This window comes from Lolium perenne, chromosome 2 (assembly GCF_019359855.2).
Source record: "Lolium perenne isolate Kyuss_39 chromosome 2, Kyuss_2.0, whole genome shotgun sequence".
NCBI classification, from domain to species: Eukaryota; Viridiplantae; Streptophyta; class Magnoliopsida; order Poales; family Poaceae; genus Lolium; species Lolium perenne.
Window position 1 is genome coordinate 167,794,443 of NC_067245.2, and position 15,647 is coordinate 167,810,089.

At 47.8% G+C, this 15,647-nt stretch overlaps 2 protein-coding genes and 1 long non-coding RNA gene across 12 annotated transcripts; 1 reads left to right on the plus strand and 2 right to left on the minus strand.

Annotated features, from left to right (window-relative positions):
- The first annotated feature begins 1,445 nt into the window (after positions 1–1,445).
- LOC127333796 (uncharacterized) lies at positions 1,446–6,129 on the plus strand. Of its 2 annotated transcripts, XR_007871524.2 has the most exons (4): positions 1,446–4,775; positions 4,965–5,355; positions 5,538–5,757; positions 5,798–6,129. XR_007871524.2 is itself a non-coding variant. In XM_051360230.2 (3 exons), exons 1-2 carry the CDS (start codon positions 1,835–1,837, stop codon positions 5,351–5,353), a joined length of 3,330 nt encoding a protein of 1,109 aa, XP_051216190.1. In that variant the 5' UTR covers positions 1,446–1,834; the 3' UTR covers positions 5,354–5,355; positions 5,538–6,129. The 2 variants fall into 2 exon arrangements, 1 of the variants encoding a protein (XP_051216190.1); XM_051360230.2 differs by having other exon boundaries at positions 5,538–6,129.
- Positions 6,130–7,324: 1,195 nt separating this feature from the next.
- On the minus strand, positions 7,325–11,015 carry LOC127333799 (FHA domain-containing protein FHA2). Its single transcript, XM_051360233.1, has 3 exons — positions 10,398–11,015; positions 8,962–9,125; positions 7,325–7,758 (listed from the first exon to the last, which is right to left on the minus strand). Exons 1-3 carry the CDS (start codon positions 10,966–10,968, stop codon positions 7,561–7,563), a joined length of 933 nt encoding a protein of 310 aa, XP_051216193.1. The 5' UTR covers positions 10,969–11,015; the 3' UTR covers positions 7,325–7,560.
- Positions 11,016–11,236: 221 nt separating this feature from the next.
- LOC127333802 (uncharacterized) lies at positions 11,237–15,279 on the minus strand. Of its 9 annotated transcripts, none has more exons than XR_011752073.1 (7): positions 15,133–15,276; positions 14,784–15,021; positions 13,569–13,667; positions 13,418–13,473; positions 12,092–13,336; positions 11,861–12,002; positions 11,237–11,786 (listed from the first exon to the last, which is right to left on the minus strand). It is a non-coding gene; the product is annotated as an uncharacterized lncRNA (long non-coding RNA). The 9 variants fall into 9 exon arrangements; XR_007871530.2 differs by having other exon boundaries at positions 12,092–13,033; positions 13,198–13,336; positions 13,418–13,667; XR_007871529.2 differs by having other exon boundaries at positions 13,606–13,667; positions 15,133–15,275.
- Between the last annotated feature and the right edge of the window lie 368 nt (positions 15,280–15,647).

The window sequence follows — 15,647 nt, forward strand, 5'->3', positions numbered from 1 at the left end:
CGCACATGCATGACATGCTTACCTTGAATAGAGCAGCTCATCCCAATAGTTGAATGCAAAACCTCAATGCCCTAATTGAGCCTTTGTGCTAGAAATGGGAACAAGAGCGTGGCGGGATGATTATGAAACACACGTACTAATCCTAGCTAGCCACAAAGTGCTTATTGTTCCTTACAATAATCCTTACGTTCACGAGCATGGCTTTTGCCCAAACCAAAAGGAAAACGCTGCCGAACCCCCGGGGGATCAGCGCTCCGTTCCTCCGCTTCGAGAACACGCCGCGTGTCCACGACTAGCGATGGAAACGAGTGGAACCACCGCCCGCACGATAGGTCCCACCCACGTTATCCCTTCCTCCTCCCCACCGCTCCGTCGTCCCCGCTGCTCGCGCGCCACCGGCCCCGCCGCTCCATCCCGGCCGCGCCTCCGTCGAGAGCGCCGCCGCCGGCCCCCGTCGAGAGCACCGCCGCCGGCCCCCGTCTAGAGCACCGCCGCCGGCCCCCGTCGAGAGCACCGCCGCCGGCCTCTTGGGCCTGCTCCGCCCCTCCCTCGTATTTTCTACTCTGCGTCGCCCCCCCATCAAGCTTCGCCGGCCTCTTGGACCTGCAGATCCGCCGCGCCACCATAGGCCAAGCTCCGGCTACCGGCGGGGAGTAGCAGCAGGGGTCGCGGACCATGGCCATCTGCTGCTCCTCCGCTGCCCTGCTACCGATGGCGGTGGGTGCTGCTGCAGGCGGTGGCCCTCGCCGCACCGGCGGTGGCCGCTGCTACCATCGGCTTTTGGCTTCTGCTATGACCGGCCGACGTCTCTGCTACCATGGCATAGCGGTGGTGCTCCATGCGGCGGCCTGCTCTGCTACCATGGCACGGCGGATGTGCTACGAGTCCTCCGGCGAGTCTTCGACGAGATCGGTTTTGCTACAATAGCACAAAAAAGCCGCTACATTTTTGTGTTTTTTTTGCTACTTTAGCATATTCTTTTTGCTACCATGTCTCCGGTGAGGTTTCCGGCGACGCCTCCGGCGAGGTCCCGGGTGACATCTCCGGCGAGTTTTTTTTTAAAGCTCTCCGATGAGGTCGGTGTTGCTACAATACCAGAATTTTTTTGCTACAATAGTACAACATTTTCGCTACATCGTCTCCGGCGAGTCTCCGACGAGATCTGTGTGTATTTTGGGTGAACCGTGTTTTGCTACAATTGTGTTGATTTTGCTACAAACGAACCGTTTTTTGCTATTTTGGTACATTATGGTAGCAAAAGTGGGACTGAGGTATACTGTGACACGTGTCATGATCTGGACGGTCAAATCGAGCTAATCCAACGGTTGTCCACCCGGGGGATTAGAAATCTAATCCCCCGGGGGACGCTCAGCGTGACCCAAACCAAAAGGGCGCTTTCGGCGATCCGTAATCCACACGAGCACACGTACTTTACTGCTCCAGTCTACTCTCCCGTCTACTCCTTCCACCTCCTACTTGCCTTCGCGTCCAAAGACAAATCGCATCACCTGCTCGGCGAAATGTCGACGGGCGCCCGTGGCCACATCACAGTGCACGCCCCGCCTTAAAAAGCTCCACCTCTCCGCTTCTAGCCCCCTACAACCTCCCTCCCTGCAGCTCCCACTCACTACATATCGGGATTGCGCGCGCGACTAGTGACTAGTGCCACCCACCTCGCCCTGCCCGCCCATGGCCGACTGTCGCACTGGGTGGGAAAGGAGGTCCATGGCACTCTGTTTCTTGCCACAAGTCTAGTGCGTGCCTTGCTGTGCTGCCCGAGGCCCTCCCAGCTCCTGGGTTTGTTTCTTCCACTGGTGTTTGTCAGTCTGCTGCAATGGCGACCATGGCGCGGTTCTTGCTCCTGGTGGCCCTCTTTGCTGCCGTGGGCTCGGCTGTGACAGCGGCGGAGCAAATGGAGAGTAGTAGCCCGGAGGCGGAGGCGCTGCGGGAGTTCAAGAGCGCGCTGGTGGGCATCGACGGGCGCCTGCCGAGTTGGGACGACGCGGCGGGTGGCGACGGGCCGTGCCAGTGGCCTGGCATTACCTGCTCCGCCGCACGCGAGATCACGGGCGTCACGCTCCACGGGCTCGGCCTCAGTGGCGCGCTCTCCGCCGCCGTCTGCGCGCTCCCGCGCCTCGGCGTCCTCAACGTGTCCAAGAACGCGCTGTCCGGCCCAGTCCCCGCGGGGCTCGCCGCGTGCCGCGCGCTCGAGGTGCTCGACCTCAGCACCAACTCCTTCCACGGCGCCATCCCGCAAGAGCTCTGCGGCTTCCCGTACCTCCGCCGCCTCTTCCTCAGCGAGAACCTCCTCTTCGGGGAGATCCCCGCCGGCATCGGCAACCTCACCGCCCTCGAGGAGCTCGTCATCTACAGCAACAACCTCACCGGCGGGATCCCAGCGTCCGTCCGCGCGCTCCAGCGCCTCCGCATCGTCCGCGCGGGGCTCAACGACCTCTCCGGCCCGATCCCCGTCGAGATCAGCGAGTGCGCCAGACTCGAGGTGCTCGGGCTCGCGCAGAACAGCCTCGCCGGGCCGCTGCCCCGCCAGCTCTGCCGGCTCAAGAACCTCACCACATTGATCCTCTGGCAGAACGCCCTCACCGGCGACATCCCGCCGGAGCTCGGGAACTGCACGAGCCTCGAGATGCTCGCCTTGAACGACAACGCCTTCACCGGCGGCGTCCCGAGGGAGCTCGGCGCGCTCTCTATGCTCCACAAGCTCTACATTTACCGGAACCAGCTCGACGGCACCATCCCAAAGGAGCTTGGGAGCTTGCAGAGTGCTGTGGAGATTGACCTGTCGGAGAACAAGCTCGCTGGAATCATCCCCCGTGAGCTTGGGAACATACAGACCCTCCGGCTGCTCCACCTCTTCGAGAACCGCCTGCAAGGTGGCATCCCGCCGGAGCTCGGCCAGCTGAGTGTCATAAGAAGAATAGACCTGTCCATCAACAACCTCACCGGCGCAATTCCCATGGAGTTTCAGAACCTCACTGGCTTGGAGTACCTGCAGCTGTTCGACAACCAAATCCATGGTGCCATCCCTCCTTTGCTGGGAGCCAGCAGCGCACTCTCGGTGCTCGACTTGTCGGACAACCGGTTGACGGGTACCATCCCCCCTCACCTCTGCAGGTACCAGAAGCTCATCTTCTTGAGCCTGGGGTCGAACCGTCTCATCGGTAATATCCCTCCGGGTGTCAAGGCTTGTAAGACCCTGACGCAGCTCCGGTTGGGAGGCAACATGCTAACTGGGAGCCTGCCCGTCGAGCTGTCACTGATGCAGAATCTCTCGGCGCTTGAGATGAACCAGAACCGGTTCTCTGGCCCGATACCGCCTGAGATCGGCAAGTTCAGGAGCATAGAGAGGCTGATCTTGTCGGATAATTACTTTGTCGGACAGATGCCTGCTGGCATTGGCAACCTGACGGAGCTTGTCGCCTTCAATATATCATCGAACCAGCTCAACGGACCGATTCCCCGGGAGCTGGGAAGGTGTACAAAGTTGCAGAGGCTTGATCTCAGCAGAAACTCCTTCACCGGCCTCATTCCTCAGGAGCTCGGCACATTAGTGAACCTGGAGCAGCTGAAGCTATCTGACAATAGTCTGAATGGTACCATTCCAAGAAGTTTTGGAGGCCTTGCCCGGCTCACAGAGCTGCAGATGGGAGGCAACTTCCTGTCTGGTCATGTGCCGGTTGAGCTTGGCAAACTCAATACCCTCCAGATTGCTCTAAATGTCAGCTACAACATGCTATCTGGGGAGATCCCAACTCAACTAGGGAACTTGCGCATGCTGGAGTACCTGTTCTTGAACAACAATGAGCTTGAAGGAGAGGTCCCTTCTTCATTCAGTGAACTCTCAAGCCTTATGGAGTGCAACCTTTCTTACAATAATCTTGTTGGGTCACTTCCCAGCACTACGCTGTTTGAGCACCTGGACAGCAGCAACTTCCTTGGGAATGATGGTCTCTGTGGTATCAAAGGCAGAGCTTGTCCAGCTTCGTCAAAGTCATCCTATGCAAGCAGGGAAGCAGCAGCGCGGAAGAAGCGGTTTCTCAGAGAGAAGATCATCAGCATTGCCTCCATCGTCATCATATTAGTTTCGTTGGTGCTGATTGCAGTTGTTTGTTGGCTTTTAAAATCCAAGATACCGAAGCTTGTATCCAGTGAGGAGCGCAAGGCTGGGTTCTCTGGTCCTCACTACTTTCTCAAGGAGCGAATAACCTATCCGGAGCTTTTGAAAGCGACCGAGAGCTTCTCAGAGAGTGCTGTCATTGGAAGGGGTGCTTGTGGTATAGTTTATAAGGCTGTCATGCCTGATGGTCGGCGAATTGCAGTTAAGATGCTCAAATGTCAGGGAGAAGGCTCCAATGTAGACAAAAGCTTTCGAGCCGAGATAACTACCCTTGCAAATGTCAGGCACCGCAACATCGTCAAACTATATGGTTTCTGCTCCAACCAGGACTCCAACCTTATACTGTATGAGTACATGGAAAATGGTAGCCTTGGAGAGTTGCTTCACGGTAGCAAGGACGCGTACCTGCTGGACTGGGACACCAGGTATCGTGTCGCCTTTGGGGCTGCTGAAGGCCTACGATATCTTCACAGTGATTGCAAACCAAAGGTGATTCACCGTGACATTAAGTCCAATAATATACTGCTCGATGACATGATGGAGGCTCATGTGGGAGACTTCGGTTTGGCAAAAATTATTGACATTTCCAACAGCAGAACAATGTCCGCTGTAGCTGGTTCATATGGTTACATTGCCCCAGGTTCGATCTTCATTGCACTAGGAATTACAGTTAAAGCTCAAACTTTTTTGTCAGCATAGTTTCATTTGCTTTCGTATACCATATAGCATGCATGCAGACAAAGCTTATATGGTCCTGCAAGTTGATGCATACAAAGATCGGTTTCTTAAGAAGTTTATGGATTCTAATTATGCTGTTCTTGTGATGCAGAGTATGCTTTCACCATGAAGGTTACTGAAAAGTGCGATATCTACAGTTTCGGGGTGGTTTTGTTGGAACTAGTGACCGGGCAATGTGCAATTCAGCCTCTTGAGAAAGGAGGAGATCTTGTCAATTTGGTGAGGCGGACAATGAATAGCACGGCACCAAATTCGGAAGTTTTCGACAACAGACTCAATCTGCACTCAAAGAGGGTTGTGGAAGAAATGACTCTGGTACTGAAGATTGCATTGTTCTGCACCAGTGAATCACCATTAGATAGGCCTAGCATGCGAGAAGTGATATCCATGTTGATCGATGCTCGAGCCTCCTCTTGTGATTCATTCTCATCTCCAGCATCGGAGCCAGCTACCGAAGATGATTCTCCTTTAAAGGTTTAGAGGTGAGATGAAGTGATCTTATGGTTATGTTAAGGATCCCAACAAGCGATCCAGCTCCCATCTTTATTTTTGTTCTGTGATCAGATTATGCAGCACCACCAAATTTTCAGTTATTTGTGCCAGAACCTTCTAATATTACATGAGAAAAAAATGCTCACATGATGTGTTTCTTCTTGCTTGGCAGGCAAACATCTTCAAGCTTTTACCACTCATCTATCCAGGGAGTATTCAATGATTAAGTTGATAGCTGAAGACCATTTAGTGTATGTCCTGAGCTTCTGGAAGCCGTCTCTTTACATGGCTTCCCGATGAAAAAGGACATCATCTTTCTGATTTCTGAGCAAGATAAAGTCCCCAGGCAGGTGGGCAATCTCTGGATTTAACCACTGGTTGAAGCATTTGAGGTTGAATATTCTGACTTCAGCTACAGCTCTTCCAGTGGAGGCAAATAATTCAAGCTGTTCATGGGACTCCCCAGGATAGGTAGATAGGTTCAGGTCTGAAAGTTAAACAGATCCACTGGCCTAAGGATGATACAGTAGGATTAGCACTGCATTGCACATATTGCCATATGGTACGCGCTTCAGAATACTAATGATAGCAACTGGTCAAGATTCTGAACTAACTGAAGATAGCTCGCTTGCCTTTTATGGTACGCGCTTCAGAATACTAATGATAGCTGTAATGTAGACTGTAAAAGGGAATACATTACTCTTTTTTTGAATGGTATGTATTCTCCGTATATAATTAACATGGAGAATCTCACTATTTAGGCACATATTTTACTTTCATGATACTACAGAGTCCTGCATCTGTGTTCCAAAGGAGTGGTTGTATGCCTGATGAAAAAGAAAATTTCTCCCTCAAAAGAGAGAAGAAAAGAGTAATCTCTTCTGAGAAAGCTCAAGCACCAAAACTCCATAAACATTTTTGCGTGTAAAGATCTTTTGCAGCACATGTATATTATGTGTTGTAAATTTGGTTCTCAGGGATTAGGTACTGACGCAACAGACAATATGTTATCTGCTGTAAATTTGGTTTGTTACCTATAAATATGTTTTGGTTGTACACCGTCAAAGTGGAAACGCTTGAATCTTGGAATATTGCCAGTTGGTAACTATATGAACTGACTTTTAAGTATATCTACTGGAACATGGTATGCACTGCATAGCAGTCCTAAAAAGGTATGCATTTCCCTTCAAGTGGATACACAAAAAATGTTAGGAGGGCTTCTATGTCACATCCATAGCTATACCAGGAAGTCGGGCAGTTGTCATGTACTCATGTCCCAAACATGCTGGTTTCACGAACCGTATGTGTATTCTTAATTTTGACTGCCCAAAAGCCTTTCATAGTGCAACACACTTCAGCAGCAGGCTCACTTCTATGCTGAAGTGGACCCAAAACTTCGAGGTTTTAATGCTGGCGCAGTTGCAATCGTTGTTACAGATCAATGACTTAAACCTATGCATTGTTTCCGTTCTGTTTTTTCGTTTTCTAATTAGTGGCAGGTGGTAAGAACTGAATCAGCACCCATGGTTATAAAAAGATTTGCTACCTATTCTAAGGTACATTTGCTCGTGTCACTTGTAACACTTACAATGCCAACCGAAGAAAAATGTACATGAACTGCTTATCGAGCACCTAGGTGGCCAGGCCAGTGCGATGATACATGAATAACTTCTTAAACTCTGGAAAAAAAATATGGATACGCCAGAAAGATACATATAACAAACATTACTTCCATGCTCTTCTAATAATTAATTCCACAAATCATACAAAAGCGTATGTTTAAGGTTAATAGTAGAACATGTACTGGGTAAATAGAGCTTAAGCTCTCAGTTTCCTTTTAAAACTATATTTTCTGAAAGGCCCTTTCAAAATTATGTTCTACTTCTCCAGATTTAACTAATTACTCCTACCAAGATGGAAATATATTCTGGATGTTAACCAAAGACAAAGGCAGTAAGATCAAAAAACATGTGAATTTCCAGCATTCTAGCACATCAGGATTGCAGAGGTAATTGCTCTTGCACAATGCATGTATATATAGGTTTAAACACGGACATAAGGCAAGATTTAACCAGCAAATCTATATCTACCCTGAGCTGGTTCTCACTGTCTACAGTAGAAGAAAAGAAGAAAATGTATGCTCCAACCTGTACTAGACATAAGGAGAAATCTGTAGAAACTTGTCATGGTTGCAGCTAAAGCAACGAGACAAACTCTGTGCTTTGTCGCCCTACTTTTCCCATGTTGATCACAAATTGCTCTGGGTACTTCCTTAACAGCACTGACAGTCCATGCCATGGCCTACCTTCAGTTTCACTCTCGGGCCAGTCTTCCGACGTCAAATATTTTCGCACCCTGTTGTGGTGCCATAAGTTGCCATACTTCTCAAACATCTAAAACAAGAGTGTACTTGTCAGAATGGATACAACATGTATGAACACACATCAAAAGCTGGCAAAATATGACTGAACATAGAATATGACAAACTCATCATCAAAGTAGGAGCACCAAAAAAACATTAATCAAAGGGGCATTTTGATGTTACAGATAACAAGCAGAACTCCAAATTACCCCAGAAATAAACCCATCAAAGAAACACACTGTTGACTAACCAAATCGAACTATCAGCTAACAATCCAGCCTGATATGAACAAATAATAAGTATTCCAGACATTATAAAATCAGTGCTGGAGAAACTATATGCTTAGAGCTGGTTGCATGTATAACAGCTATTAACGGATACGCAAGCACATCACTAACAAGATGATGTAACAAGGTTGGTTGTCGCCAAACGGCTGGTCCAACAATACAGCTAATTAAATACAGTGCTCACCATAGACCCTGGAAAGAACTGATTTCCAGCTCACTGGTGAGTGGTGAGGGCACTGTCTGGCAATCCAAGCCAGCCAGGTTCGAACCCCAACGGGAGTGAATATTGCAACAGAGTTTCTTGCTTTTCTTTGAAAAACTATGGATACCCCCACAGGAGTGAATATTGCAACAGAGTTTCTTGCTTTTCTTAGAAAAACTATGGATACCCCTCCCCTTTTGTTTTTTTTTAGTAAAAGGTCCTGTACCAATACTCATTTCTCAAGGAGCTTGAATCACACATGTACATCAACCGCAGCAGGAGGATATAGATAAGATATCCTAATATGGACAAGCAAAGGAAGGTTCTATGTGTTTCATAGCCACAAGTAAAGGTGGTGTGGTGTGTATCATAGCTGACCATTTCGATGAAGGAAGAAAGCGATGTCTTTAGAGCGATAGCTAATCAGCTAGTATCTATAGACCATTACAACGCAAAAAAAAAGGGGTGGCAGATCACAGATTACTGTGTTGACCATTTCCTTCTGAGCTAAGCCCAATAGACCACGAGTCAGGAATGTTTGGTCAACCAGTCTTGTTACCAATGGTGATCCACAAACATATTGTGTTGCTTTATACAATCGTTTGAAACGGTAATTTACGGACAACTGAAAGCGCAAAGTTCACATAATTATCTGGTGGTGAAATGACTAATCAAAACAAATATTAAAAAATATGATGCATACAAATTGTTTTTAAATCTGAAGGAACAAAAAAGAGAAAATTACCACTTCATGAAGCTTGTCCATAGGCACCCCTTCCTGAGGTCCACAAAGATCATGTATAATAGTAGCAGCGGAGGAGATAACATCTTTCTCTTCCAACTGCAACAGTTGTAGGTTATCTGCTTCCCTGTAACTGTAACCCTTTGATCCTGGCTCTGACCTTCTTGCTGCACAAAATTAGAAAATTACTGGTCTGTTTTGACTTTTGAAATGCTATAAGACCAATTTGAGAAAATTTCATAAAATAATCGAAAGAAGCTGATAGCATGTGAGATCATGGAATAAAATGAACATAACAACTGCACAAAAATTGCTGAAGCCAACCAGCAACCAAATCATAGAGAATATCTAACTGCATTTGCATTTCTCATATAACATGTAAGCCAATAAAAAGCTCACTTTGTTGCTCTTAATCCAGATCACTTTGGCGGCTTTCAGTTTGCTTCTATGGCTATTATGTTTAGTGCATTTCTCATGATCACAGCAGGTAACATCTATTAATAGGTATGTGTGTACAGCAATTGAAAACTGCTAAAATTTGGGTTGTGCAATGTAGTTTGGGGAAACTTAAGTCTCAACTCTACTTCAACTGAAAACAAGATAATGGGGACAATGATTTCAATAGAGAGAGATAATGGGAAAACAAAGAGTAAAAAAATATGACAATTGCCACTATCTTCCGGTTCAATCTTACTCACATCTCACCTGAACTACCTCCTAGAAACAAACTAATAAGAGATTTAAGTCTTGCTAAAACATCTCTCGAAGAGCTTGAATAAAAGGGATAATTCAAAGAACTAAACATAATAGCCATAGAAGCAAACTGAAAGCCACCAATAATATCCAGGTCACCAACTGTAATGATTGTAATATCATTAGAGAACTTATTTACAAGAAAGACCTGCCAAAGGCACATATGCAACTCATTGGAGTAATCGCTGAAAATTTTATGGTTTCTGCAATCATCCAGCCTTATGGTCAATTTCTTACTGTGTAATCACAGAGGAAAAGGCAGCGCGAGAAAATAAGAAAAACCAACTTATAACAGGAATGGCTAATGACATGCCATAATATTTAAGTCACAAGTCATAAGAAATTAAGCAACACGTTACCAATAAGACTTGTAATCATTTGTTCATAAACTAGACATCAACAAAATTCAATATGCTTCCTAAAACTGTAACCAGTACCCTACTTTTGATAAGAAACCAAACGCAATCAGATCCAGTTGAGGTACAGAGGAACAAATGAACAATACCCAACATTGCCACAACAAAGGCCCTATCCAATTGGAGCATCCTCTCCCCATAAAGATACAGGCATCAGCATATCCTAGCAATTTTACCAATGGTTGCAAATACATCTCAAGAGGCAGCAATCTAATGTCATCAATACATAAAAGAGAGGTTTCTCAAAGAAATAGACATTGCAATACTTACCAAAGGGTCCGCCGGCGTCTCCGTTCCTTGACCGCTTAGCCGCCGCAGCAGCCTCTTCTTGACCTTCCATAGCATCCTCTTCATCATCCTCCTCCTCGTCAGAGTCAGAGGGAGGAGGCGGTATAAGCCGCGGGACTGCAGCGCGGCGAGCGACATCCGTGTCAAAGACGGAGCGGGACGGGAGGAGGAAATAGAACTGGGCGTCCCCCATCTGGAGGAGGTCCTGGGAGTCGAGCTTGACGGGGGCCGAGCCGGGCTCGTGGAGGACGCCCTCGACGAGGCAGCCGTTCTTGCCGAGCACCTCCAGTGCGAAGCGGCGGCGCACAAAGTCGTAGAATATGCGCGCGTGGCGACGGGAGACGTTCATGCCGCCGCCGAGGATGCCGAGGTCCACGTCGACGTCGTCCGGGGTGTCGTCGCCGTGCTGGTCCTTCTTGCGGCTGTGGCGGCCGAGGATGATGGAATAGGTCTGCATGTAGTACTCGAAGTCCTCTCCCTGCAGCTTCGCGAAGCCTACCTCCAGGTCGGACGCCGGCGCCGAGGCGGCGGCGGGGCGCCGGGAGTTCCCCATTCGGTGATGATAGGTTCGGTGCGGACCGTTTGATTGTACTAGGGCAATTTGGATATATTGCTTGTATTTCATACCCGTATATACAAGTACACCACGGCAAACGTCGGGCCGGGCCTGAAAAAGCCCGACATGAAAAGGTTGCGACTGAGCCTGACCTGGCCCGGCCCAAAAAAGTGAAAATATGTGTTGGGTAGAAAATAACTCTTAGGATTCATTAGTTATTATTAGTCTAAAATAAAATAGCCTACTTTTTGAATATATAAGAATCATGGGGAAATTCAAAACGAAACCCGGGTCCAGATGATCCCTATATCTGAACCATTCAATTACATCGGGATCTGTGGAACAGGCAGTATAGTATGTAGTATTCTGTGACGTATCTCAGATATAGAATAGTTCCATGGCCCACGCACCGGCCGGAGTTAATGCCGTTTCTGCCGTGACCCGTACGCGGTCTAAGATGCCGGTAGACGATCTGGACCGTGCTGTACCGATGTTCTAGGGCTTCTCGGCACGAGAGAGCACACATACACACGTCTTGGGGCAGGACCTCTTCTTAAGCGCCTGCATCTTCACACCCCTTCCTCCGTCACACCCCTCCCAAGCAGTGCCCCTGAGATTTGTCACAATCCCCAACCAAGCTCCAGATCCATGGCCTGCTCCGCCTCATTTGGAACTCAAGAACGATCACACCAATTTGAAACCAATGGAAGTACTAGCAAGAAATTTTGCCCTGGACCTGCTGCTAACGCCCTACTGATCCGGATCTATTCTCGCCCGCTTAACTGAAGATTCCCAGCACGTATTCCTGCATGTGCCTGCACGAAGGTTTCAGTCGCATGCCCTCGCGGACTTTGCTTCATAATTAACAAAACAATCTCACTTTACATACCTCGTCACTCACCGTATCAACAGCAGAGTCCACGCCTGCCACCATTGCTCCGTGGTTGCCAAATCCAAATCCAGGAACAGCCGCTGCTTTGCTTCCGACATGGTTCAACCCGCTTCCATTTGGATTTGAACTTTGAAATCTCCTGAGTAACATATCAACCAAAATCAACACCATCTTGGTGCAAAAGCGAACTCGAAAAACAGGGGGAACTAGCACTGTCAGAATACGTACTTGCTCGTTGCCGCCCTGCTCGCCATCAAGTGCAGACTCGCTTGTCAAAGCCGGGAACTTAGACCATGCATCAGTGGGTGCCATATCTCACAAAACCTGAACTGTGTATTCAGAGCTTCCCTCCTATCTGCTGCTAGTTATACGAAGACAAGGCCTCTCCCTTATATAGAAAGGTAGCCAAGCATTTCCCTCCCACTCATTCGAATTTTGAACTAGTCAGCACTTTTAAAATTTGAACACTTACATGGTTGCATGCCATCCAGCTGTTGCATCCTGCTCTGCATGCAATCCATCTAATAACCATGTGGACACAGGTATAAAACACATAGCATGGCCAGCCACATGCCAATCTGACAATGGTCCTAGGGACTCCTTCGCCTTCTTCAGCACATGCCATTTGCACCAACGGTGGACAGTGGGCTGTGTTCGGCAAAACCTTTTTTATGGCCAGCTCCATTGCTTGACACTGGTCTTCACAAGCATTTTATTTTGTCGACATAAGAACGTTGATAACAGAACAACCGCACGTCTTTTCGAAATGCAGGAAAACAAAGTGAAAATTACCTGCCAGTATGGTTTGTGGAGGATCACCTCCCATCATGCGGACGAACTCTGTGAAAACCACTCGAAGCTCTCTACTTGCTCTTGCTCATCCCGGACCATGACACCGGCCAGAATTAAGCTCTGAAAAAGGTTATTAACCCCGACGAATAGACCGAATGGCATGTCATACAAGTTTGGTCCGTATGTCATGTCGAAGGTTATTACATCACCAAAGTATTTATACTCCTGCTGTCCACCGGAGGGTCTTGATCCTGGTATCTGAATCAGCCTGGACTCTGAAACAAAATCTGGGTCCTTTGCACCTATCTGGTCGAAAACTTCAATTGTTTTCCTCACATCATCATCTGCCTCTTCTCGGCTTAGCTGTTCACACAAATTCTGCAGCAACCGATTTGTGAAAGGTAGGTTATCAACACTCGTGAAGAAGCTCCCTATAATGTTGTACACCTAGCCAATGTTTATGTTGTTATCCCTAAGCTGCTTAACCAAGTCCTTCGTGAACATATCTATGTGCCTGTGTGACGGCCAGAATGCAGTCTCACCACATGTCTCCGTCAGCACATGATTGTGGATTACTCTATGCTCCGTAGTGTACCACCCATTGTCTGCAGATCTCAGCAGCCGTATCATTGCTGGGCATTCACAACGGCAAGACCTTGTATTTTCACCAGTGGGCTTCTCCTGCAGCACATAACATGGAAATCATTGATTTACACACCACCACAAGCATGACGCAATCAAATGTTTAATATACATCCTCACCGAGCACCCGCAGACGAGTTCTTGCATGCACTTCGTCTTTGCTGAATTCCCCATATCTGATCCCAAAACCATGTTCCCAGAAATACAGATTATATAAGTTGTACGCCACACTAAGCGAGTCAAAAGTTGTACCCAGGAAGGGGTCGATGACCTCATCACCGAGCTTCTCCGCAAAACACCGTACTTACTTCTCTAATGCGCTTTGCCGTTCCGCGCAATGAGTTCTGGCAGTGCTCGGCCGACGCGAACTCTGCAGAACAGAGGTATTTTCACTCATTTAAGTACAGAAATGGTCACATAAAAAACGGTAATACAAAGGCACAGAAAGACAACTAGTTAAAAGCCCAGACATGGCAGGTGGTGCACACTCAGCTACGATCGAATACAAAAGAAATTCTAGCACATATAAACGGGAACAAGACAATGGTGCAACTACCCCGTTAACGGGAATTCAAGTCCAGCGTCATATTGTTCCAACTATCCACATGTGCACTCAGAAATTTCAGTTTCTATAATTTACTTCTCTGGACACACACGCCGATTCCCCTGTTGTGGTCAGCTGACAAGCCAACCATTATACTAAATTCCTGTTTAGGCACGCAGTAACATATAAGCGGAAGTAGAAACCAAATTCCATCAGTTCACTTTCGTTTACCCCCACGGAGCATTTCTGTCAGTACAGATACGCTCACAAAATTCAGTAATAAAGTTCAGAAAAACGATCCTTCAACTGGCCTCCCCACATGTCCTTATATTTTGTCACCTATTCCAGGGTGATATTTTTATTTTTTGGCCACAAACATGATATCTAAAACTACTTAAATTGTGATGCGAGACATTGACGTGACCACAGAGGGCACATTCCAACCAAAAGAAAATTGATTGACCAGCAATGAACATCCTAGTTTATTTTCGCACATACTTGAAAGTAAGGTTCATTGTCAGTAGTAACGGAACCTACATTAATTCAACTTTTTGTCAACTTACCTGACAAATAAATTGAACTGACCTCCACTTATGTCATCCCAATTTTCAGATATTCTAGGTGGACCATTTCAATTTGTCCGCAGACATGCTAACCAGACATTAATCAAATTCTTGTGCCAGACATAATCAAATCTCATTACATATCAGATAACAGATCCCAACCCGAAAAAAAATATAACAAGTTGACATCCACTGAACATACTCATTTTATAGTCGAATACTGAATTTACATGATCCTCAAACATGGCAACGGAACCCACACTATCCAGCCGTATTTCATCAGCTCACAGATCCATTTTCTCCCCACTAGATGTTACTAACACAGACACAGGCATTGGCATGCAAAAAGGGAAACAAATTTTCATGAACAACAGCTAACCTTTTCATCCATCCGGGGGATTGTGGGTCGCCTTGCTCAGTGGATTCCGCGGAATCAGCTGGAACAGGTACCTCCGGGCCGGCAACGCCACCACCCCCCGCCCACGCTACTCCCGTCCACAAGGTCGCCAAGCACAGCCACACCTGGAGCCGCGGGTCCAGCGTTGCTGCTGACGGAGTCCTCCCCTTGCAAGCTCAGCGCTGCTGCCTCAGCCGGATACGGCGCATATATAGGCAGACTACGGTTTAGATTTGAGGGAAATCTATCAATTAGCCTGATCCCATGATCCATACCTCACCCAAAGAGTAGACGACCAGCTCGAGGCCGGGAATCCGAGATATGCGCGTACCTGCTAACTGGATCCAGCGGGAAATCCATGAACCCCCCACCCCACCCCACGGTGGCGCACGCCGCTGAATCGTCACGCCGGCCGGACTTGAAGAGGATGGGTACGACAAGAGTTCAGTGCTTAACCCCTACCCGGCCACCCCCACGTCGGCGGACCATTGGTCCTATATCGGCGTCCTAACATGTACCACTGGTCCACCGAGAGCACTCCGTCGAACGCCGTGTACCGAGCAAACTATGTGGCACTCGCTCCATCTGCGTAGCGACAGGCCCACTTCATTTAATGACCGCGTATTTGCTCCCGTAGTTCGAATTTCAGAGGGCCGTATCGACCCTGACAATGGTCCAGGCACGTATCCCCAAACGCAGATCAGTGGTTCAGATAAAGGGATCATCTGGACCCATGTTCCAAAACGCCTTTTCTAGAATCATGTACTTTCAAAGTTTGTTAGGCTTTCAGATAGGGCTTCTACCGATAGGGCTTCTACCAAAAAAACGAGCTTTGAGCCTAGCTAA

What these genes read in the sequence shown, in the direction of transcription:
- LOC127333796 (XM_051360230.2), top strand. Translation starts at nt 1,835, where the DNA reads ATGGCGACCATGGCGCGGTTCTTGCTCCTGGTGGCCCTCTTTGCTGCC. An exon ending in ATATGGTTACATTGCCCCAG is followed by an intron (nt 4,776 to 4,964) that starts GTTCGATCTTCA and finishes CTTGTGATGCAG; the next exon opens with AGTATGCTTTCACCATGAAG.
- LOC127333799 (XM_051360233.1), bottom strand. Translation starts at nt 10,968, where the DNA reads ATGGGGAACTCCCGGCGCCCCGCCGCCGCCTCGGCGCCGGCGTCCGAC. An exon ending in AGACGCCGGCGGACCCTTTG is followed by an intron (nt 9,126 to 10,397) that starts GTAAGTATTGCA and finishes AATTTTGTGCAG; the next exon opens with CAAGAAGGTCAGAGCCAGGA. An exon ending in TGGACAAGCTTCATGAAGTG is followed by an intron (nt 7,759 to 8,961) that starts GTAATTTTCTCT and finishes CTCTTGTTTTAG; the next exon opens with ATGTTTGAGAAGTATGGCAA.